Genomic DNA, 24,629 nt, shown 5'->3' on the forward strand with positions numbered 1-24,629 from the left:
AGAACAAAAAATGTGTAGTGCGCCAGGTAATGTGGACCTGAGGAAAAGAGGGATGTCAGTAGTAGGACTACTGGGACAGAAAAATGTTACCATCATACAGGTCAATATACAGCAGGCTTCTATGGGGAGGTAGTGATCAAATCATAATAATGTTGATGATGCCATTATGCATTATCATTATGATGATGGGATCTGTTTTCTAAAATAATAATATATGGCATTTAGGATACACTTCTATCTAAAGCAACTTAGAGTAGTGCGTGCCTTTTCGTGTGGGTGGCCCCAGCGAGAATCCAACCCACGATCCTTGGCGTTTCAAGTGCCATGCTCTACCAACTGAGCCAAACAGGAGAGTTATGGCCATCTGAAGATTATGTTTCACGCACTATATAGGAATGGCTGCTTTATTGTGATTGTTTCAAATGACACCCTAAAAATATGAGTTGCATTGGGAACATGGTTACTGAGCTAAAGATGCTCGGTCCATGTATTCAAATTACCTCCAGTAGCGATTTTAGCATGTAAATTTTGGTGGGGCAAACTCAAAAACATTTTTGGGGATGCATGCCAGCAAAGCTACTACATAACACTAAACAATACATTAATTGCACTGTAATGGTGACAAACGCTGCCCACAAACTGTTAGGGCCTACATAAAGCTGTCCCAACAGCAGAGCTTTCTTTACAGCACCATGGAGTAAATCCTTACCACTGCTACACCTGGCTATCAGCGGAGCCTTGTCTGGCAGCGAAACAGTTAATTCAGCCTCATTTACTGCCTTTTAAAAAAACATAGCTTATATGGCTGACCTGCTTAAACAAATGTGGTTTCTACTGACAATTGAGATGTACAAACTATGGCATAAGGGGACGACAAACGGATAAGAGGCAATCCGTAATTTAGATAAAGACATTAATGAGCGAGCTAGGATGGACGTAGTCAATATAATTATTTGTTCAGCACTTTTGAAATGTACAGCGTCAGAATTCAGAACATGGGCCATTCTAGAGTATTCTCTACAGTATTCTCTACAGTATTCTCCCTGTACACCAAGTCAAAACTGTAGGATAAATAAAGTGGGCATATAAGCAGACAATGAAAGCCCTTCAAATATTAGCATTTACATTTACATTTAAGTCATTTAGCAGACGCTCTTATCCAGAGCGACTTACAAATTGGTGCATTCACCTTATGATATCCAGTGGAACAACCACTTTACAATAGTGCATCTAAATCTTTTAAAGGGGGGGGGGGGGTTAGAAAGATTACTTTATCCTATCCTAGGTATTCCTTAAAGAGGTGGGGTTTCAGGTGTCTCCGGAAGGTGGTGATTGACTCCGCTGTCCTGGCGTCGTGAGGGAGCTTGTTCCACCATTGGGGTGCCAGAGCAGTGAACAGTTTTAACTGGGCTGAGCGGGAACTGTGCTTCCTCAGAGGCAGGGGGGCCAGCAGGCCAGAGGTGGATGAACGCAGTGCCCTTGTTTGGGTGTAGGGCCTGATCAGAGCCTGAAGGTATGGAGGTGCCGTTCCCTTCACAGCTCCGTAGGCAATCACCATGGTCTTGTAGCGGATGCGAGCTTCAACTGGAAGCCAGTGGAGAGAGCGGAGGAGCGGGGTGACGTGAGAGAACTTAGGAAGGTTGAACACCAGACGGGCTGCGGCGTTCTGGATGAGTTGTAGGGGTTTAATGGCACAGGCAGGGAGCCCAGCCAACAGCGAGTTGCAGTAATCCAGACGGGAGATGACAAGTGCCTGGATTAGGACCTGCGCCGCTTCCTGTGTGAGGCAGGGTCGTACTCTGCGAATGTTGTAGAGCATGAACCTACAGGATCGGGTCACCGCCTTGATGTTAGTGGAGAACGACAGGGTGTTGTCCAGGATCACGCCAAGGTTCTTAGCACTCTGGGAGGAGGACACAAGGGAGTTGTCAACCGTGATGGCGAGATCATGGAACGGGCAGTCCTTCCCCGGGAGGAAGAGCAGCTCCGTCTTGCCGAGGTTCAGCTTGAGGTGGTGATCCGTCATCCACACTGATATGTCTGACAGACATGCAGAGATGCGATTCGCCGCCTGGTTATCAGAAGGGGGAAAGGAGAAGATTAATTGTGTGTCGTCTGCATAGCAATGATAGGAGAGACCATGTGAGGATATGACAGAGCCAAGTGACTTGGTGTATAGCGAGAATAGGAGAGGGCCTAGAACAGAGCCCTGGGGGACACCAGTGGTGAGAGCGCATGGTGCGGAGACAGATTCTCGCCACGCCACCTGGTAGGAGCGACCTGTCAGGTAGGACGCAATCCAAGCGTGGGCCGCGCCGGAGATGCCCAACTCGGAGAGGGTGGAGAGGAGGATCTGATGGTTCACAGTATCAAAGGCAGCAGATAGGTCTAGAAGGATGAGAGCAGAGGAGAGAGAGTTAGCTTTAGCAGTGCGGAGAGCCTCCGTGACACAGAGAAGAGCAGTCTCAGTTGAATGCCCAGTCTTGAAACCTGACTGATTAGGATCAAGAAGGTCATTCTGAGAGAGATAGCAGGAGAGCTGGCCAAGGACGGCACGTTCAAGAGTTTTGGAGAGAAAAGAAAGAAGGGATTTTGGTCTGTAGTTGTTGACATCGGAGGGATCGAGTGTAGGTTTTTTCAGAAGGGGTGCAACTCTCGCTCTCTTGAAGACGGAAGGGACGTAGCCAGCGGTCAAGGATGAGTTGATCAGCGAGGTGAGGTAGGGGAGAAGGTCTCCGGAAATGGTCTGGAGAAGAGAGGAGGGGATAGGGTCAAGTGGGCAGGTTGTTGGGCGGCCGGCCGTCACAAGACGCGAGATTTCATCTGGAGAGAGAGGGGAGAAAGAGGTCAAAGCACAGGGTAGGGCAGTGTGAGCAGGACCAGCGGTGTCGTTTGACTTAGCAAACGAGGATCGGATATCGTCAACCTTCTTTTCAAAATGGTTGACGAAGTCATCCGCAGAGAGGGAGGAGGGGGGGGGGAGGGGGAGGAGGATTCAGGAGGGAGGAGAAGGTAGCAAAGAGCTTCCTAGGGTTAGAGGCAGATGCTTGGAATTTAGAGTGGTAGGAAGTGGCTTTAGCAGCAGAGACAGAAGAGGAGAATGTAGAGAGGAGGGAGTGAAAGGATGCCAGGTCCGCAGGGAGGCGAGTTTTCCTCCATTTCCGCTCGGCTGCCCGGAGCCCTTTTCTGCGAGCTCGTAGTGAGTCGTCGAGCCACGGAGCAGGAGGGGAGGACCGAGCCGGCCTGGAGGATAGGGGACAGAGAAAATCAAAGGATGCAGAAAGGGAGGAGAGGAGGGTTGAGGAGGCAGAATCAGGAGATAGGTTGGAGAAGGTTTGAGCAGAGGGAAGAGATGATAGGATGGAAGAGGAGAGAGTAGCGGGAGAGAGAGAGCGAAGGTTGGGACGGCGCAATACCATCCGAGTAGGGGCAGAGTGAGAAGTGTTGGATGAGAGCAAGAGGGAAAAGGATACAAGGTAGTGGTCAGAGATTTGGAGGGGAGTTGCAATGAGATTAGTGGATAAACAGCATCTAGTAAAGATGAGGTCAAGCGTATTGCCTGCCTTGTGAGTAGGGGGGGGGGAGGTGAGAGGGTGAGGTCAAAAGAGGAGAGGAGTGGAAAGAAGGAGGCAGAGAGGAATGAGTCAAAGGTAGACGTGGGGAGGTTAAAGTCACCCAGAACTGTGAGAGGTGAGCCATCCTCAGAAAAGGAACTTATCAAGGCGTCAAGCTCATTGATGAACTCTCCAAGGGAACCTGGAGGGCGATAAATGATAAGGATGTTAAGCTTGAAAGGGCTGGTAACTGTGACAGCATGGAATTCAAATGAGGAGATAGACAGATGGGTCAGGGGAGAAAGAGAGAATGTCCACTTGGGAGAGATGAGGATTCCAGTGCCACCACCCCGCTGGCTCGATGCTCTAGGGGTATGCGAGAGCACGTGGGCAGACGAAGAGAGAGCAGTAGGAGTAGCAGTGTTATCTGTGGTAATCCATGTTTCCGTCAGCGCCAGGAAGTCTAGGGACTGGAGGGTAGCATAGGCTGAGATGAACTCAGCCTTGTTGGCTGCAGACCGGCAGTTCCAGAGGCTGCCGGAGACCTGGAACTCCACGTGGGTCGTGCGCGCTGGGACCACCAGGATTAGATGATTACATTTCTCTAAAACAGGCTATAGGCTACATGTGCACCTCCAAGTCAGAACAGCAGGCTAAGTTATCAGGGCAAAAGGGACCACATTATCAGGGTGAGGCACATGGGCTACTAACAGCTTACTACACAACATACACTTAGTTTTACTTTCTTAGCTGCAGAATACATATCTCCCTGGCATATTACATCATTTATGGAGCAGCATACAATACATTTTTGGACTCACCTTGTTGTGCTGTGCTCACTTGAACAGGAAGGTGGCACGGCAGTCCTTGTGGACAAATTTTGTCATCAAACTTTGTTATCAAAGTCTGGCATTCTCTGGATGTATGGTTCTTTCAATACAACTGGGAACTCTGAAAAAAACAAGGTTGAATCATGGAAGTTTGCGATCTTCAGGTCAGAGCACTAGAAAGATGCCAGAATTCCCAACTTGGAATTCCGAGTTGGATGACCATTTAAAACTTATTTTCCCAGTCGGACCTAGTGTTTTTCTGAGTTCCCAGTTGTCTTAAACTCACTGAAGTCTGAGATTTCCCAGTTCCGAGTTTCCAGTTGTTTTGAACGCGGCAGAGGTCATGCTGGATTGATAGCATAGTGAATGTATTCAACCTTTTCTGGTCCATGGCATGTGAGTGTTTATCCTTTTAAGCTTGGAAAATAGACTCTTAAACCCAGACTTGGACCACACACCCACTCCACTGAATAGCAGGCTAGTGATTGCTTTACAATGCTTGCAGTTAGCCACTGATTCCTTCCAAGCCACTCATTGTTAAATTTGTGATGTCCAACTTGTTGTGTAATGTTTATGTCCAATGACCGATGAGCACTGATACGTGTTATCTATAATTTCTCTTCATATGACAAGCATTGAAAATAATTTGCCAGTTGATTGTCAATGCGATTCACGATGATGACTGCTAGCTAAGATTTTAAAAGTTTGATGTTGATATGATCAGTCCAATCAAAGCTACGGTAGCTATAACGTGATTTGACGTTATTTTATCTGTGGCCAATGACCTTGAGGCTTCTTGGATGGACACTTCTAATGTAACTCTATGGCAGCACTCAAGGGCCTTGAATTTTTGAGCTCTACCCGTAGATTTTACAGTGACGTAGTGTCCCCATGAGTGACAGAATGCTCGTTATGGAGCACACCTGTCACCATTGTTACTCGCACCTGCGCGTCAACAGACTCACCTGGACTCCATCACCTCCTTGATTACCTGCCCTATATATGTCACTCCCTTTGGTTCCTTCCCCAGGCGCCATTGTTTCTGTTTCATGTCTGTGCGTTGTTCGGGTTTCTTGTTTTGTATTATGTTTTTATTTATTAAATGATTCACTCCCTGAACTTGCTTCCCGACTCCCAGCGCACACATCATAAGAACATTACAAACCGCTGGCTACCCCACCACCACAGAAAGCACTGAGCTAGGCTGAAACACCTGCCTTTTGGAGCTGCCTTACTCAACAAACAAAAAAAAGACTGTTTGTATGCGGCTTTATTAACAATGATATATATATATATTTTTTACATTGTTTGCAAACTGATATGTGACACGTGTTAATGCCAAAGTAACATGCAAAACAGATGGGGCCCCCTGAATGATGTGTCGCAATTGATTACATCTAAAAGAATGTGAATTGTTTTCAAAGCTATGCAAGGACAGAGTTTGAATGTGGGTCCAGTTACTATGGAAAAAATATACCTTTGTCCAACAACTAAACTGGAACGTTACAACAACCTAATTCATCAACTACATCAATCCTCTCTAAGTTATTTCAAAACCTGGGCATGAGATTCACAGAGTTGACACTTTGGCAACCACAGCTAAGGTCAATGGCTGTAATTTCAGACACCAAAATCCAGTGTGCAGTAATAAGTAGTCTTTCGGTGGCCTATGACTCTCACCGTAGGATTATTTACTTGTGATTTTGTCCCATGATATGATTAGCTTCTTAGATTCCCCATCACAAAAATACTTGTGTCTATTTTCATCATCAAGGCATTTTTCAGGGGTGATATGTTGGCCAGTGTGATTGGGTTGCATGGGCCTAGCTTGTTAAACTCTGCAGCTGTTGTTGGTGGAAGTATCCAAGGAAACAGAAGTAATTGATAGACCTATTGGTTTACCCTGTATATGACACTGATAGGGAGGCCATTTGACTGCTTATCTCACTGTTTACATTCACAACTTTCAATTCAACTCTGTGTGTGTGTGTGTGTGTGTGTGTGTGTGTGTGTGTGTGTGTGTGTGTGTGTGTGTGTGTGTGTGTGTGTGTGTGTGTGTGTGTGTGTGTGTGTGTGTGTGTGTGTGTGTGTGTGTGTGTGTGTGTGTGTGTGTGTGTGGTGTGTGTGTGTGTGTGTGTGGCCAGGAGGGGGCCATCAGGATCAAATATGAATCGGTTCAGGACAACATCATTTTTCCCTTGCACTCTGCACCAAGATTACTTTTCCATTTGTAAAACAACATGTCACTTCACAGTCTCATCAATAAAGTTATGATTAGATAAATGTAGTTTGGACCATTGGACAGTTGTAAACATGACAGATAATCAATGAACCCATATGTTTTGAAAACTTGTCTCTTCCTCAGGTGTATGGCTCCCTGTCCTTCCCTGTCCTCCTCACTTCCACAGTGACACATTTGTGATTGACATAGACACTGTAATCTCCTTGGTTACCATGAACCTGCTCTCCTTTACTCTCTCTCCTTCTCTTTCTCTCTCTTTCTCTCTCTCCTTCTCTTTCTTTCTTTCTTTCTTTCTTTCTTTCTTTCTTTCTTTCTTTCTTTCTTTCTTTCTTTCTTTCTTCTTCTCTCTCTCTCTCTCTCTCTCTCTCTCTCTCTCTCTCTCTCTCTCTCTCAATCCATCAATACTTTTATTACATCAGCAGTTGTCACTAAGTGCTTATACAGAAACCTAGCCTAAAACCTTAAAGAGCAAGCAATGCAGATGTAGAAGCACGATGGCTAGGAACAACTCCCTAGAAAGGAAGAAACCTAGGAAGAAACCTAGACAGGAACCAGGCTCTGAGGGGTGGCCAGTCTTCTTCTGGCTGTGCTGGGTGGAGATTATAAGAGTACATAGCCAAAGGCCAGATCGTTCTTCAAGATGTTAAAATGTTCATAGATGACCAGTAGGGTCAAATAATAATCACAGTGGTTGTAGAGGGTGCAACAGATCAGCACCTCAGGAATAAATGTCAGCTGGCTTTTCATAGCCGAGCATTCAGGGATCGAGACAGCAGGTGCGGTAGAGAGAGAGAGAGAGAGAGAGAGAGAGAGAGAGAGAGAGAGAGAGAGAGAGAGAGAGAGAGAGAGAGAGAGAAGAGAGAGAGAGAGAGAGAGAAACACTATGTTTCCCTCTCCTCTCCACACACTGTCATGCTCTCTCCCCATTTCCCAGATCCTCAAAAAGTTCAACAGCTGCATAGAGAAATACTCATATTTGTGAAGTTTCTTGTGATTAGCCTTTTTAAGTTATTGAGTGTTTCAGTATTTGGGTAATTCATAATTCAGGGCCAAGGCTAGCCAGGCTAATACAGTAGCGTCCTAAAAAAACTATACACTACATTAGACAGTACGAAATGAACAATGGTGTAGCTATTTAGTGCCTAAAATCAACCGGCTCGCATCTTATCTCATCAGGCTGTAATAGAAACATCTGGAAGCCTTCTAGTTTTTAGAGAGCATAAAGGTTAGCAAGCAACACCTTTAAAAGAGCAGTTACAGTATTTATGTTACTGTATTTTAACAAGACTTGAAGGGATAGCGTGCGAGCAGGTCAATTTCATCCCTGCTATGACACAGGAAACTGTTTTGACTGTTGCCAGTGCAGCAGGACTCAGGCTGAAACATCCTCCCTGGTTTATTTCTGTCTGGGAGGCAGCGGAGTGTACACAACCGTGTGTGTATGTAGCTATGGTGTGTGTGTGTGTGTGTGTACGTGAGTGTGTGTCTGTGTGTATATGCCTGTAAGATTACAGTACACAAGTTTCCAGCATGTACATACTGTATATGTGTTTCCAAGAGATAGGACCTCCTCTCGAGCCCAGAGACTTTCCTGATACCGCCATGAAGCATAGCCGGAGCAGCATGCAGCGGCTCTAGGATCGGGGTTATTCTGGTGCCGCCGGCCTGCCCAGTGCTGATAGAAAAGGATTAATGAGCCAGGGACGCTCATCACTCGTAATTAGAAACAACACTAAAAACTATTTCTGGGCCTGTTCCTATGGAGAGAACTTGACCTGCTCGGTGCTAGTCAAACCCCCCCATACCCCCTAGCCATGCGGCAGTGGATTCCTGCAGGGTCGGAGTAAATACAGGCCCCATAAGTCTTGCTGCTATGTGACAAAAGGTTCAATGGACGAGTGAAAATAATTCACAACTCTGTTTCGGTGTAGCGGCGATGTGGCTATTCACATTTCAGGAGGCTGTGATAACTTGGAGAAGGGCCACTCTTTATGGACGGCGTGGTGGCGTTACACTGTGGTGAAACTGTTGGTGTTGTTATTGTTGATGTTTGATAATGTACATAAAAATAAAATTGAGAGAAAATTGTGTGTGCTTACAGTCAATGCGACCAGGCAATTGAATCAAACGGAAGAAGATACAGATACATTTTTCCATACACAAAAACACACGTAACCCCAGAGTAAGCTTTTAGCCTCTCTGTTTATTTCAAACATCACAAGTAGGGTAAGGGATTACAAAATGACAGTGCTTAAACCGAAACGATTTAAGAATAGAGGAGGAGAGGTCATAGATCCTTCATAAGGGGGAATATTGAGCAGGTCATGCAAAAAGCTGTTGTCAGGGAGAAGGCCTCCGTTATAATAGCACCCTTTGTGTGAAAAAATAAAATCCAGCTGTCCATCCATAGGTCAGTGCAAAAATAGTAATAGATATATGCATAGAAAGAAAGTTGTGAAAATAGTGTATGTACTTTAACTGCGGAACTATAGACAGACACAATGACTGACTGTACAGTACATACACTTGTATAGTGACCCCCCTGCTCTCCCCAGAGTCTCCGAGCCCAAAGCAGAAACTCTTAAACAGGTCTAGCCATAAACAGTCCCACATCAAATATGACAGGTTTATATGATCCCCTTTCAGGGGGCTGTCACTCAAAACCGCCTTGACAAAACACAAATGTACATTCGAAATGGCACCCTATTCCCTATTTAGTGCACTACTTTTGACAAGTCCTATCAAAAGAAGTTTACAATGTAGGGATTAGGATGTCATTTGGGGCATCACCAAAAGCATGAAATCTTGACCTCCACAGTGAGAGAGCAGCATTGGATAGACAGAGAATGGACTGGGGACACACAACAGACATGCTTTGTTTCCCAACCAGAGAAGAAGAATAATGTTCAACGTTTACATTTATCAATCCAATACCATGTACTGTAATTATTTAAAAAAATGAAGAGCCAATATGTGCCATTAAGGACATAGGATTAGGAACCAGTGGATATAAATGGCAGTTCTATATTTTTTAGGATGTGTACTTTATTGTAGATGGTTATCATTTCATATAAATGTACAAGCTACAAATGTGTGGTAAACTGTTATAGACCTTTATCATACCCAAATACAGTGTTGTAGAGCACCAATATACACCAATGTACTATACATGATCATAGCAACCATATCATAGCCAATGTACATGATCATAGCAACCATATCATAGCCAATGTACATGATCATAGCAACCGAAGACAGGAAGTATAGGTGAGAATTCTGAAAATATAATTTCTCAACCTTATACATAGAGATCTTTTGTGGTTAAATAAATGCTTTGTATTCTCTTTACCTGTGCAAACGCTTACTTTGCAGTCTCCCTCGACGATCTCGTTCTTTCTTGAGAGGACTATATGTTTTGGGTGCAGCAGTAGCAACGGTATACAAACTATATGCAAAGTAACTACTGTTCAAACCCCAAGGACACTACGAAACAAATATTATGATTGCGCGTGCAAAGGCATAACAAACAAAACATTTTCCTAATTGATTCAGACATTACTGTACGATTCCATGTTATGTCTTTGTTTCTGGGTGGTATTCATTAGGCACTAAATGGAAGAAAATTGACCGAAACAGGGAGGGATCACTTGGACTGAAAAACGCCCTAATGAATACGACTCTGTTTAATTTTTCGTTGTCTAATATGCCATTTGTTGAGTTGTCATGCTAACGCTAACACTAACGCTAATGCTAGCTAGGTCCAAAACTAAGGATCAACATAATTAGCAGCTAAGTGGCTGCAAGTCGTCTTGTTTGAATCAGCATGCATTATGCAAGGGAACATTTCAATGACTCATCTTTTGTTGATATTCAAAAGTTCAGCGTGGGATCATGCACACTCCCACAGCCACCGTAACAGAGAGTTCTGTGCGGAATAGGCCAAGCCTACATTTCACGTAGGTTCTCAATTCTCCTTTCTAATGATTCAGCACCAGATCAAAGTCACATTAGTACCCCTTTCCTGCAGTCAAATGACCAGATCGCCCTCTAGTGGTCTGATGGGTGGAACCCTATTCATATTTTTCATAATTTCATAATTACTAAACTTTCTTTTTTTTCACGCTGAAAATCTGGTGTTTCTATATCAAACAATTTTGTTATATTTCAGTCTTCTGTGATGATTATAAAGTGTGAAATTGGGATGCAAATACATTTCTATTCTATATCTGACATGGTACAGGTGTCTTCTTTTTTTAAGCCCATAACCATGTGTGTGAGGTGTATACTTTTGTTTTAAAGAAGATTTGTCTAAGACTACCAAGAAACAAACTGTGCAAACTGTGTTAATATCGCTTCGAAAGTATCACAGAGTTGACTACTGATGCTGAAGGGTTGATTTGTATCCGCAGGACGTGAAGTCGACCCCAGCCTGCTCGGCTGCTTCTGTCTGCATGCGATGATGGCCTGCACTGTGCAGTGGCGCAAACAGGCCCCGTGGTGAAAAGACAGGAGTTAGTTAAGGCATCAATAGAGGCACTAGTACTGCACGTGACAGCCGAGCTTGGCGTTACGCGAGGCAGCGGAACAAGAGCTGCTCGTTAGCTTAGCGGCAGGGCTGGGAGGTTTCAAAATATTAGAAAGGGGTTACAGTACCTTGCTTCTACCACAGTCTCTGGATACAATGTCTCATTTGATGCCAGAGGCCCAATTCACGGACAGCTGTTACCTTGTGATGTAGTAAATCATACTAGGCCATACTCAGAGAGCAAATGTAGTAACATACACTACAAGGGCAACTACACCAAAATAAATCTAGAGAGGTTAGACACTACATTCAAATGGGACAAGTTAGAAGCGGGAAAACTATTTCAAAAGGAACAGGAGAGACTATAGCAGGCAGTGAATAGTCCTCAAATCTACTTTACAACTGAAGTAATACTTAAAACAGGATAACCATCATTTTGTTTGAGGAGCAATCTGCTTTCAGTAAACTTGTGGTACAAAGCTCTTTATGGCAGTTAATGTATTACTAAAAACAAATGGTATGGTTGATGGTGATGGGAGATGGAAAAACACAGTGACAAAACAAAAAACACAGACAATGTGAATGGTTTCAGGTATTTTTGAAGATTAAACAGAACAAATATATATACACAGACAACTAAGACACACCAGTGCCAAGAATTTTACATAAAAAACATATATTTTATCAATCTAACTTGTGCCAAACATACACTACATGACCAAAAGTATGTGGACACCTGCTCATCGAACATCTCATTCCAAAATCATGGGCATTAATATGGAGTTCGTCCCCCCTTTGCTGCTATAACAGTCTCCACTCTTCTGGGAAGGCTTTCCACTAGATGTTGGAACATTGCTGCGGGGACTTTTTTCCATTTGGCCACAAGAGTATTAGTGAGGTCGGGCACTGATGTTTGGCGATTAAGCCTGGCTCGCAGTCTGCATTCCAATTCATCCAAAAGTTTTTAGATGGGGCTGAGGTCAGGGCTCTGTGCAGGCCAGTCAAGTTCTTCCACACCGTTCTCGACAAACCATTTCTGTACGGACCTTGCTTTGTGCACGGGGGCATTGTCATGCTGAAACAGGAAAGGGCCTTCCCCAAACTGTTGCCACAAAGTTGGAAGCACAGAATCGTCTACAATGTCATTGTATGCTGCAGCCTTAAGATTTCCATTCACTAGAACTAAGGGGCCTAGCTTAAACCATGAAAAACAACCCCAGACCATTATTCCTCCTCCACCAAACTTTACAGTTGGCACTATGCATTGGGGCATGTAGCGTTCTCCTGGTATCCACCAAATGCAGATTAGTCCGTCGGACTGCCAGGTGGTAAAGCTTGATTCATCATACCAGAGAACGCATTTCCACTGATCCAAAGTCCAAAGGCGCCAGGTATTGCGCATGGTGATCTTAGGCTTGCGTGCAGCTTCTCAGCCATGGAAACTCATTTCATGAAGCTCCCGATGAACAGTTATTGTGCGGACATTGCTTCCAGTGGCATTTTGGAACTCAAGTGTTGCATCCGAGGACAGTCTATTTCTACGCACTACGCGGCCCCGTTCTGTGAGTTTGTGTGGCCTAACACTTCGCGGCTGCACCGTAGTTGCTCCTAGACATTTCTACTTAAAAATAACAGCACTTTTTATTTACCCTTTATTTAACTTGGCAAGTCAGTTAAGAACAAATTCTTATTTATAATGATGGCCTAGGAACAGTGGGTTAACTGCCTTGTTCAGGGGCAGAACGACAGATTTTTACCTTGTCAGCTCGGGGATTCAATCTAGAAACCTTACGGTTACTGGCCCAACACTCTAACCACTAGGCTACCTGCCGCCCACTTACAGTTGACCGGGGCAACTCTAGCAGGGCAGAAATTTGAAGAACTGACTTGTTGGAAAGCTGCCATCCTATGACGGTGCCACGTTGAACGCAACTAAGCTCTTCAGTAAGGTAATCCTACTGCCAATGTCAGGCTATGGAGATTCCATGTTTGTGTGCTCAATTTTATACACCTGTCAGCAACGGGTGTGGCTGAAATAGCCGAATCCAGTAATTTGAAGGGGTGTCCAAATACTTTTTATATATATATATATATATATAGTGTAACAGCTCAATGGTATGCGTAAAAAAAAATACAGAATCGATAACAACAATTAATTAAAAAAAGGTTACTTCATGTCAAATCAGTGGCGAACTGGAAATGTTTTATCGTCATTGAATACCCATATATACACATAAGATCAAGCTCCCAGCCGCATTCCACTCAGAAATTATTGCACAGTAAGCCACTTTGGGCTTGTCATGGTCACCCCCATAAACCCCTGTATAAAAATAGAACAAGAACATTAACACACCAAACAAGTCTTCATCTTTTCTGACAGGCACCGCCTCGGCCAGCTCGGCCCCAGCCTGCCTGCAACAATAACCGTGAGCCACAGCACAGTGTGAGTCTGAAGAGTCAGTTTCTCTCACTGCTAACCTGCACAGTACATGCTGTTTTTTTTTCTTCAGAAATAGTTAATCTATTTTCCTTTCTTTACATGTTTTTGCTCCTCCATGGTCATGCACGACAGCTTCCCACTGACCGTTTTCTCTCTCCAACACTCTTGTTCCTCCAGGAAGCCAGCCAGTTTCGCCAGTTTCGGAACAGCAGGTATTCTGGGGTGTTTCTCATCGCCGTTGACCCAGAACCTTGGCACTCCTGTGACAGTCCCAGAAGAGCATGACTAGGAGATTCTGAAATAAAGTGATTTCGCTCTCAGAATCAGCCTGTCAAGAGTAGCCCGTAGAGTGAGTGGGATGTCCTCCTAAACCAGGAATGGCAGGTGTCCTCCTAAACCATGGTCTCCACCCCGATGAGCTTTGGCGTGAGGATGCGCGGTGTGATGCCGTTGTTCAGGTCCTCCTCGAACTCCAGCAGTTGGCCCATGAAGTTGAGGTTGGGGGAGATGATGGGCCGCCGGGTCTTGACGAACTTGTAAGCGTCCGTCATGGTCATCCAGGTGTGCTTCATCAGGTAGGCAATGACAATGGTGGCCGAGCGAGACACGCCTGCCTGGCAGTGGATCAAGAGGCCCATGTCCGCTTGCCGTGCTTCCTCTGAAGAGAGAGTAGAGAGAGGAGCATTTTTGTCTCTTTAAAATGGGGCTCAAATTAAACATTGGACAAAATAGACTTTAACAACAACAGAGGAGCATTTTCATCTCGTCAGAATAGAACTCGTCATGGTAACATAAAACATGACTTCAATAACATCACATTCATGTTTTAGTCATGTAACTAATGTCATATTTTTCACTGCAGTCCACTCACTCAAAACCTACACTGTGCAATACTGTATACTAATGGTAGTGTTAACAAATCCATAATTTCTAAGGTCAGACAACCTGCACAGCCTCTGATCGATAAAAACAAGCCATTTGAATATGTATCAACCAAGCTAAATCACCGGCTAACTCCAATCCTAATGTGGCTTGAAAGAACATTATAAAACAGAATCGATTCAATGAGAAATGAGATCCCACCGCTGCCACAGACTGCAACCTCTGCCCCTGCCCTCCCGTATACACTTCCACTGTACATACCACCATGCAATGACTAGACTTAGCTAACTTTTCCTGCGTACCGATGAATTCAAACGCCTCCTCAAAGTACTGCCTCAAGTTCTGCTTGTTGCTGTCGGTGGCTGGCAGCCGCTTGTAGCTGAACAGGCCTGTGTCGTAGTGGTAGAGCGGCAGGTGGGTGGTGACGTTGAGCACAAAGCCGATGTTGTAGCGCTGTAGCCTGTGGGCGTCCTGCGCGTCGTGCTCGTTGCCCAGGTACAGGAAGGGCAGGATGGGCGTCAGCTCGGCGTCCTCGATGTCCGGCGTGGAGGGCAGGGACATGGAGTGAGGTAGTGCCCCCGTGTGGCCGGAGGCCCCGCTGACGCCTATGCCTGCGTCCAGGCTCTCGTGGAGGTGGAGGGAGTGGTCACACAGGTTCTGGTGGTTCTGTCTGAAGCAGCTGAGGCCCCCTGGGTAAACAACAGAAAACAACAGGTTGAGTCAGTGGAAAACAAATACGTTTATATCCTGTGACACTTAAGTTAACATCTGCAGGTATAATGCCTTATCCTTTATTACGATGGCAGGTCACGACTGGTAGTTGGGGAGTTTTGACTGGAACAAGTCTGCTACGTGTCTATTGGAGGAAAGTATTACTATATTGAACTATCAAACAACAAATCATGTCCATCCAAATTGTCTCTAGCTAATATTCTGTTGTTTTTCCTTCTTTCTGGCTCATCTCTCCTCCTACTTTAAAAAAAAGAGGGACAATGACATTTTGCATATTAATCTGATAGGGTGGCAAAATAGGTGACCATATTATCATAGCATAGACTTTCATGGCCTGATGTCAAACACTGAGACACTCCAAGCCCCCAACCAACCATTCAAGCCATATCATTTGTTTGCCATTTGAATTTTCCGTTTGAATTGGATATCACATCAGTTTGTAGGGAGGGCTTTGCACTTCATCTGTTTCTCTGTCGGGCTAGATCACCTAAAGTCCTGTTCATCTGTTTCTGTCTGTAGGACTAGATCACCTAAAGTCCTGTTCATCTGTTTTTGTCTGTAGGACTAGATCACCTAAAGTCCTGTTCATCTGTTTCTGTCTGTAGGACTAGATCACCTAAAGTCCTGTTCATCTGTTTCTGACTGTAGGACTAGATCACCTAAAGTCCTGTTCATCTGTTTCTGTCTGTAGGACTAGATCACCTAAAGTCCTGTTCATCTGTTTCTGTCTGTAGGACTAGATCACCTAAAGTCCTGTTCATCTGTTTCTGTCTGTAGGACTAGATCACCTAAAGTCCTGTTCATCTGTTTCTGTCTGTAGGACTAGATCACCTAAAGTCCTGTTCATCTGTTTCTGTCTGTAGGACTAGATCACCTAAAGTCCTGTTCATCTGTTTCTGTCTGTAGGACTAGATCACCTAAAGTCCTGTTCATCTGTTTCTGTCTGTAGGACTAGATCACCTAAAGTCCTGTTCATCTGTTTCTGTCTGTAGGACTAGATCACCTAAAGTCCTGTTCATCTGTTTCTGTCTGTAGGACTAGATCACCTAAAGTCCTGTTCATCTGTTTCTGTCTGTAGGACTAGATCACCTAAAGTCCTGTTCATCTGTTTCTGTCTGTAGGACTAGATCACCTAAAGTCCTGTTCATCTGTTTCTGTCTGTAGGACTAGATCACCTAAAGTCCTGTTCATCTGTTTCTGACTGTAGGACTAGATCACCTAAAGTCCTGTTCATCTGTTTCTGTCTGTAGGACTAGATCACCTAAAGTCCTGTTCATCTGTTTCTGTCTGTAGGACTAGATCACATAAAGTCCTGGAGGTAATGTCATATTTCTCATAATTTAAAGATTGAGAGAAACATTCAAAATGTCCCCAAGACAATCGACACAGCGTTCTTTCTGAAAAATAGCTATCATCACTCTCCTCAGCGCCAAAGATGGCGGCCAAATAAAGATGATAAATGTTGAACATGTGTCTCGCTGGACATCTGCACTCCTTCAAATAAACCCTGTAACATAACGTTAACACACACAGGGCCTGAGAGGGAGGCAAATACTGTCAGTTACTGTCAGTTTCAGTTAGTAGGGGGGGGGGGGGGCTTTGCACCTGTTGTCATGACGCCATTGACACCCTGGAAGGGGCGAGGGGGGGGATGCATTGAGGCCTGACATAGAGTATCAGTTCATGTATTGTTTGCATTCATCAGTCCTGTTCATCTGTTTCTGTCTGTAGGGCTAGATCACCTAAAGTCCTGTTCATCTGTTTCTGACTGTAGGACTAGATCACCTAAAGTCCTGTTCATCTGTTTCTGTCTGTAGGACTAGATCACATAAAGTCCTGGAGGTAATGTCATATTTCTCATAATTTAAAGATTGAGAGAAACATTCAAAATGTCCCCAAGACAATCGACACAGCGTTCTTTCTGAAAAATAGCTATCATCACTCTCCTCAGCGCCAAAGATGGCGGCCAAATAAAGATGATAAATGTTGAACATGTGTCTCGCTGGACATCTGCACTCCTTCAAATAAACCCTGTAACATAACGTTAACACACACAGGGCCTGAGAGGGAGGCAAATACTGTCAGTTACTGTCAGTTTCAGTTAGTAGGGGGAGGGGGGGGGGGCTTTGCACCTGTTGTCATGACGCCATTGACACCCTGGAAGGGGCGAGGGGGGGGATGCATTGAGGCCTGACATAGAGTATCAGTTCATGTATTGTTTGCATTACAAGATCTACAAGAGCTGACATCATGCCAAGTGAGGTGATCATATGGCCTCACCGGCTTCACCATGGAAACGGGGCAGTTGGGGATCTCCTATCAACTGTCGACTAGGGAGGATGTTGTAAATCATAACAGGGTCATAAAACCAGTCTAACTAATAGGGCCACACCAAACAAACAAATTCAACTGCTATGTTTCTCTAAAACATCTCTCTCACACTCCCTCCAAGGGGATGTCGTTATGATAATTAACCAACAGTAAATAATGGAATGAGAGTCTCTTCACACAAGCCCCAAAGGCGTTGAACTTTACTACAGTTGAATAAACCATTATGACCACCACAACGTAGTTATGATATTACTAAGTGTGTGTGTGTGTGTGTGTGTGTGTGTGTGTGTGTGTGTGTGTGTGTGTGTGTGTGTGTGTGTGTGTGTGTGTGTGTGTGTGTGTGTGTGTGTGTGTGTGTGTGTGTGCACGTGCATGTGCTTGTGAGGCAAGATTTAGCTAATCATGCATTAAATATCTTTCTCTTTTTTCGATTTTTCAACAAACTAACAGATTTGAGTGTTCACCCAAAATACAGCTCATCTTTGAAAAAATCAAAATGGTCTTCTAATGCACATATTCAAGCGATGCCTTTCTTGTGATGCACTCAATTGGTAAATGGCTTCTTTTGAAAGGCGAGAGTGAGAACGAAAGAATCTTCCGGCACATTGTGGAGAGAGATGAAATCTGTGAAGTGTGACCGGCTGTCATTAGCTTTCGACTATCTCACAGAGGAAAGCACCTTTAAGTGTCTCTTTCACTTTCAGAAGCCGCCAGCACTGTTCCTCACTCATAAATGACCACTTCCCGGAAGCGTTGAATGCTTTTCTTACTCCGTTTCCACTTTATAATGCTATCCGTCAACCGTAAGGTCCACAGTCTTATATCAATAATGATGTTTGCTTATGACATGTTTGTCAGCTACAGTATATAACTAATTCCTACAATCAGGTCTGGGTCACTGGGAAAAAGGCCAGTCAGGACTAGAAATGTCTGCTTCTGGAGAAAGCCAATGTTTAACCACATGTCCTTAATGTACATATGTTTCATGGTCTGTGAATTTCTGGCTTTGTGATCAAGTTAATTTTGATTGCAGGGTTATAACTGATTAATTAAAGATGTCCACAAATTCTTGATCCAACGAAACATGATTAAAGTACAAAGTATAAAAAAAATACATTTTAAAGAAGAAGATGATGAAAAAACATCTTCTATTTATTTTTATAAACCTCTTCAAAGAGACCAGGCCTGTGTTCCAAATGGCACCCTTTCCCCCTTCAGTGTACTAGTTTTGAGCAGGGTCCATAGCTAGTGAAGTATCCTCCATGATCAATAGTAGAATGAATCATGTCTGGTTATAAATTACACTGATGCTGGGAAACCCATATGACGATTGTTCCTCCCCCACACACACACACACACACACACACACACACACACACACACACACACACACACACGCCCCACACACGCACACACGCCCACGCACACACACACAGTGTTCTCTGCTGTACGGTGTCAGCGGTAGAGACCGGGTCGTGGGGCTGAGGGCTCAGTGCTCAGGGCTCAGGGCTCAGGGTTCAGGGCTGAGGGCTCATGGCTGAGTCGTTTGATTCCTGCAGCAGCAGATTCCTGGATTTCATGAGAATTAAATTAGAAAAAAAGACCAAGACATTCTGTTCTGCTCTGCTGTAGCCCGCTCTCTGTTTCCTCACCGCAGCAGACAGAGATGGACGCAGAGGGAAGGGGAAGTAGGAAGGGAGGGGGAAGGAGGAAGGAAGGAAGGGGAAAGTCGGAAGGGAGGGGGGAGGGAGGAAGAAAGGGATGAGGAGGAAGGGAGGGGGAAGGAGGAGGGGAGAGGGAAGGAGGAAGGAAGGGGGAAGGAGGAAGGGAGGGGGAAGGAGGAAGGGAGGGGGAAGGAGGAAGGGAGGGGGAAGGAGGAAGGAAGGGGGAAGGAGGAAGGGAGGGGGAAGGAGGAAGGGAGGGGGAAGGAGGAAGGGAGGGGGAAGGAGGAAGGGAGGGGGAAGGAGGAAGGGAGGGGGAAGGAGGAAGGGAGGAAGCTCCTCTGGAGAGGAGAGGAGAGGAGAGGAGAGGAGAGGAGAGGAGAGGAGAGGAGAGGAGAGGAGAGGAGAGGAGAGGAGAGGAGAGGAGAGGAGAGGAGAGGAGAGGAGAGGAGAGGAGAGGAGAGGAGAGGAGAGGAGAGGATGGCATCAAGGTGCTACAGTATGACCTCCCTGAAAGACCGCGTCTGCGAGGCAGACGGCAGACACACAGGGGCTGCTGCCTCAACAGGGCTCCGTATTTACTAAGAGCTGCCTCCCAGCCTCTGCAAAACAGCCAAAGCATGTTACATACCCTGACAGGACTGAAGCTGCCCAACAAATTAGTGTGTGTGTGTGTGTGTGTGTGTGTGTGTGTGTGTGTGTGTGTGTGTGTGTGTGTGTGTGTGTGTGTGTGTGTGTGTGTGTGTGTGTGTGTGTGTGTGTGTGTGTGTGTGTGTCTGAGTGGTGTATGCGTGCGTGCGAATCATCAGGGTGTGAAGGATAAGGGTCAGCTGATACTGTTGGAATCAGATTTACATACAGTATATACTGTAGTTTATAGATGGGTAGTACACAGTAAATGACAGTATGAGTTACTAAGTAGGAAGCTTACACACAATGGAGGCACAACAAAACTGCCTTACATTTACTTTACACCTAACATGAGCCTATTCCTCAGGGACATACATACATTCAATAGCAAATATCACCATTGCACCTCTACCAACTTCATTGCCTATTGCCACCTTCCTCTTCACAACAGAAGTATACAGACAGGCTAGTCTCTGAAAAATGAATTAGACAGACCAACTTACAGCTACATAAACCAATCTCTCTCATCCTCTCAGAGACAAACCAGAGCTCTAAAAAAATGTGCTCTTTAATCAAAACAGTCCTGTGGCTTTCTATATTAGAGACCTCATCTTCCCTCATCCTTCAACTAATCCAGTTAAAGATTTCATCCTCTTCCCTAATCCTTCAACCATTCCAGATAACATCCCAAGTGTTTCTACTTTGACTCGTTGAAGCTTAAACACAACCTCCAGAGAACCTCCAGAGAACCTCAAGAGAACCCCCCTGTTATGGTCTAAAAGGCCAAACTGATCCTAGATCAGCACTGCTACACTACCTACTCTGAGATCTTGAAAAGTTGGGATCTTTTAATGTTGACTGTACTACATTGACTGTATTTGACCAATCTTTTATTGAGAGTAATTTTACTTTGTGTGTTGTTTGCTGGTTTGGCAATGCCACCGTCAGACAGAAAAGTGTGCTTACAAGGATTATCACCACAGCAAGCAAGGTACTTGGAGTCAAACAGACAGGCTTGGATGAGCTCTTTAAGGTCAGGGCCCTCAGCAAGGCACAGAAAATCATTTTAGACCCAGAACACCCCCTGTACCCGGACTTTGAACTACTCTCCTCTGGGCGCAGGTATAGGGCACCCCTCAGTAGGAATAACAGAACTAGACAATAACTTGTCCCAGGTGTGATATCCCTCCTAAACAGCTCGGGCTAATGTTCCTATCCACCCAGTAAGGCCAGCAGGCTCTTTTTATTAGTATGTAACTGTTATGAATTTTGCATTGTCAATTTGTTTTCTACTGTATTTAAACGCCACTTTAAACGTGTACATGATACTGCAACAAAATGTCCCCATGAGGACAATAAAGTCGGTAAAGTAAAGATGCTGTGAATACGAGTCCAGAACTTCGCCCTACCTTTGAGAACGATGGGGTCCTTTCCCTCCCTCTTCAGCGAATCCAGGACCACATGAAGGGGCTGTGAGGAGGTCACCCTCTGGGGATCCATTGTACTCTCGTCGTACACCACAATCTCTTTGGAGAAGATGCCCTTAACGGAGTCCTTGCCGGAGGACTCACGGCACGAGAGCAGGTCCAGCACGGTGATCTTGCCCTGCTGCAGCCGTCGCCGGCTGATCTTGTCCGAACAGTTGATGTGCACCGCACCTTGGATGTGGCTCTTGTTGTAGTCCATGAAGGGCCGGCAGTCGATGATGACCGGCACCGGCCCGACCGGGTGGCCCATGGGGCACCTGGCCATCCGCTTGGCCAGCTCATTGGGGTGGATGACCCGGACAGTGGACCCTAGAGCCTTGGTTGGGCCAGAGGTGAGACTAGGGTCGCTGAAGGCCTCATGGTGTATCATGCCCATGCCCGTGACTATGGGGTTGGAGGAGGCGGGTCCAGCATAGCTGAGGTTGGGGCTGCTGGCGCTCACCTGGCTGACGTGGCTCTGCTGCTGGCGCTGGTTATGCTGGCTGTCCTTCTCGTAGGTGGTGACCGAGCAGCAGCTGGCACTGGTGCATCCACACGACAGGGAGCGCGTGGAGCCGTTAGATGAGGGCATATAAGTGAGGTTGGTCGCCCGGATCTTCACCACCGTTGTGCTGATGACGGTCGTCTTGCTGACGGGGCTGGTGACAGTAGTGTCCAGGTAGCTGGTGTCCAGGTAGCTGGTGTCCAGGCGCAGTCGGAGTTCCTGAGGTCGGATCGGCCTTGGCAGCGCCACCACAATTCTGTCGTCAAGGGGAGATGGAGGCATGTGGAGGCTGAGGGTCGGGCCGTCTACGGAGAACTACAGGAAGCCAGTCTGGAGAAATATGGAAAGAACAGATCAGGGGCCGTATGTATTAAGTGTCTCAGAGTCGGAGTGCTGATCTAGGATCTGGTCCCCCCCCCTGTCCATGTAATCTTATTCATCGTGATCTAAAAGGCTAAACTGATCCTAAATCAGCGCTCCTACTCTGAGATGCTTTATGAATACGGGCCCAGACCAGGATTGTGAATGGACTCAGTGGAAAAAAGCATCTGTATAGACTCAATAATAAGCACAGCATGTAACGCATAGCATGGTGGTTTGTTGATGACCAATGTCATTGACTCTCTCAGGGGACAATGAATGAGATACGCTACAGGTACTTATCTGTTTAATCATACATTTATAGTACTAAACGGCTACACAGTAACCAAATACAGTATCTATCTACTTAAAGGTCTGCAAGGCAACTGCCACAGTTGGTGGGAATAACCAGGTAAACGAGAGAGACTACTGCCCATTTAGTAAGGGTGGGTATTAACCATAGAATGTATTATATAAACTCAGAAAATGTGTCCCATGAAAATGCATGACCAAATAATATAATCATCACAAATATGTGCAGGTAATTTAACAGCCCAAATGTCTGGGCTTCGCAGCTAGACTACTGTCAATTTCACAGTGCAGTACAATAAGCCTTTGAATTTCGTGTGACAAAAAGACTGATGAATACTGCATCAACGTGTAAGGGCTACACCGCAGTTTGGTCTCTCTCTCTCTCTCTCCAAATCACATCTGGAACAGTCATGGGGTGCGGGAAAAGCTGCTTAAATTTAATCAAACGTTGCAATAAAGATGTAATAAACCATGTCCTCACATCAAAAGACGCCCATGGTGGCGTCCTCTGACCCGCGCATGCAGTATCCAGCTGTTTCAACTAGCTGGTAAGGTAAAAAGAAATCACAGGGTGTACATACATTCATTGACGAGACCGGCATAAGGACGTGCTGAGAATAAAGTATCGAGGGTTTCGGCAGTACAGACACGGTTTGTAAATGTCATTTCACTTCAAAGACGCCGCGGTTGCATAAACGTATCTCACGTAGTAAAACATTGTATAATTTGTAGTGTAAATCTAGTCTTGATCATTTTGGCAACAGCCGGTTCCAGGTATATTTGTTCACAGTGATATTGAAGAGCCAACAGTTTATCATCTGTCAGAGGTTTACATGAACGAAATTAGTTCCTGCAACGATCTGAAGGCTTCATGATATCGAATATATAATTTCATGTTAAATTCCCATAATCTGACATCGTTCATATTTCGCACTGTTATGACGTGAAATGTCTGAGTATGGCATGTTCATGTTGATTAACGTTAGCGCTGTGGCCGTTTCATTTCTATACAACTTGTAAACTATACTATAGACTTTGAAGTGTCGCCTATTAAAGGATTTTTAAAAGTGTACTTACATTTTTGTAAAACAATATTTTGTGCGCTCCGGGTGAATGTAGAATGATTTTATTTGCGCTCAACGTTGACTCCATTCAGCCTGTCCCAGTGCCGAGGATCCGCAACATTTTTACTTTTAGCCTGGTCCTCAGTAATAATATACAAGGGGTCAGCCAACCTAGTGAAGTAGCACTTTAGGATTGACACGGGTATGAGCCAATACACGAGTTCATTAATATTAAATTCATTCGTTTTGTACAGTGAGAGAGGAGCAAGAGCCAACCCCGTGGTGGGTGGGAGTTCAGATGCGGGTGTTAAATCAGCTCTCTGAGGATAGGGCTGTCGAATGAACAATGCTTACAGTCCCATGTATTAGGGTAGGGTGATGTCACTGGCAACCAATCAAAAGGCCGATACTAGGCAGAGCGAAGCAAGCGTAGACTGAATACTCCATGCTCTGATGAGAAGTTCGTTCATCCTTGGTTTCGTGCCCCGCGCCGTCTTTAATGCGTTATTCTCCGCCTATTGATGCAGAAAATGCAGTCGTAATGACGGTAGTAGTTGCATGCAATGAAATGTTTAATAAGGGTGCATGGTATTGTTTTATCAGGGGGAAACTTATGTATTGTGATTAATATGATATTACAATTGTATAATGCATGATATTACCATATTATATGAGGTTAACCACAGGGGCCTTCAATCAGCCCATTGGTGACATATTCTCATTGGAATTGACAAATTGCTCATTGAGGGGTGTATCATGGATAATTATAGTCATTTTAGGTCCTGCTCCAGAATAGCCATGCCTAGGTTCTCACCAATGATTTATATATACACTAGATGACGTATAAGGGCTGCTGTGTTGAAGCCTCTGTGCCTCCATCTTGGCACTCCCCCACGGTGGTAAACCAATATTTTGGAAGCTATAGAAATGCATTTATTAATGTCTACATTCGCTTTGCCACATGTATTCTATAACAGACACCTTAATGCATACTTTACAATTATATTATGTGGCCTAAAAATAAAATGAACTTATATACATCCTTGAAACATTTATTTGAAATACTGTAGAATTCCATTCATTCCTATGGAGGAC

The 24,629-nt window shown here is 45.0% G+C and overlaps 1 protein-coding gene across 3 annotated transcripts; it reads right to left on the bottom strand.

Moving 5' to 3' along the window:
• Positions 1-8,809: 8,809 nt before the first annotated feature.
• On the bottom strand, positions 8,810-23,844 carry LOC106571212 (dual specificity protein phosphatase 10). 3 transcript variants are annotated; one of them, XR_014380603.1, is made up of 5 exons: positions 23,548-23,843; positions 21,237-22,128; positions 14,776-15,162; positions 10,733-14,249; positions 8,810-10,696 (listed from the first exon to the last, which is right to left on the bottom strand). XR_014380603.1 is itself a non-coding variant. In XM_045695608.2 (4 exons), exons 2-4 carry the CDS (start codon positions 22,078-22,080, stop codon positions 13,984-13,986), a joined length of 1,497 nt encoding a protein of 498 aa, XP_045551564.1. In that variant the 5' UTR covers positions 22,081-22,290; positions 23,548-23,844; the 3' UTR covers positions 8,810-13,983. The 3 variants fall into 3 exon arrangements, 2 of the variants coding, with proteins under 2 accessions (XP_045551564.1, XP_013999472.1); XM_045695608.2 differs by having other exon boundaries at positions 8,810-14,249; positions 21,237-22,290; positions 23,548-23,844; XM_014143997.3 differs by having other exon boundaries at positions 8,810-14,249.
• Between the last annotated feature and the right edge of the window lie 785 nt (positions 23,845-24,629).

Source organism: Salmo salar, chromosome 15, assembly GCF_965601325.2.
Source record: "Salmo salar chromosome 15, fSalSal1, whole genome shotgun sequence".
Lineage (NCBI taxonomy): Eukaryota > Metazoa > Chordata > Actinopteri > Salmoniformes > Salmonidae > Salmo > Salmo salar.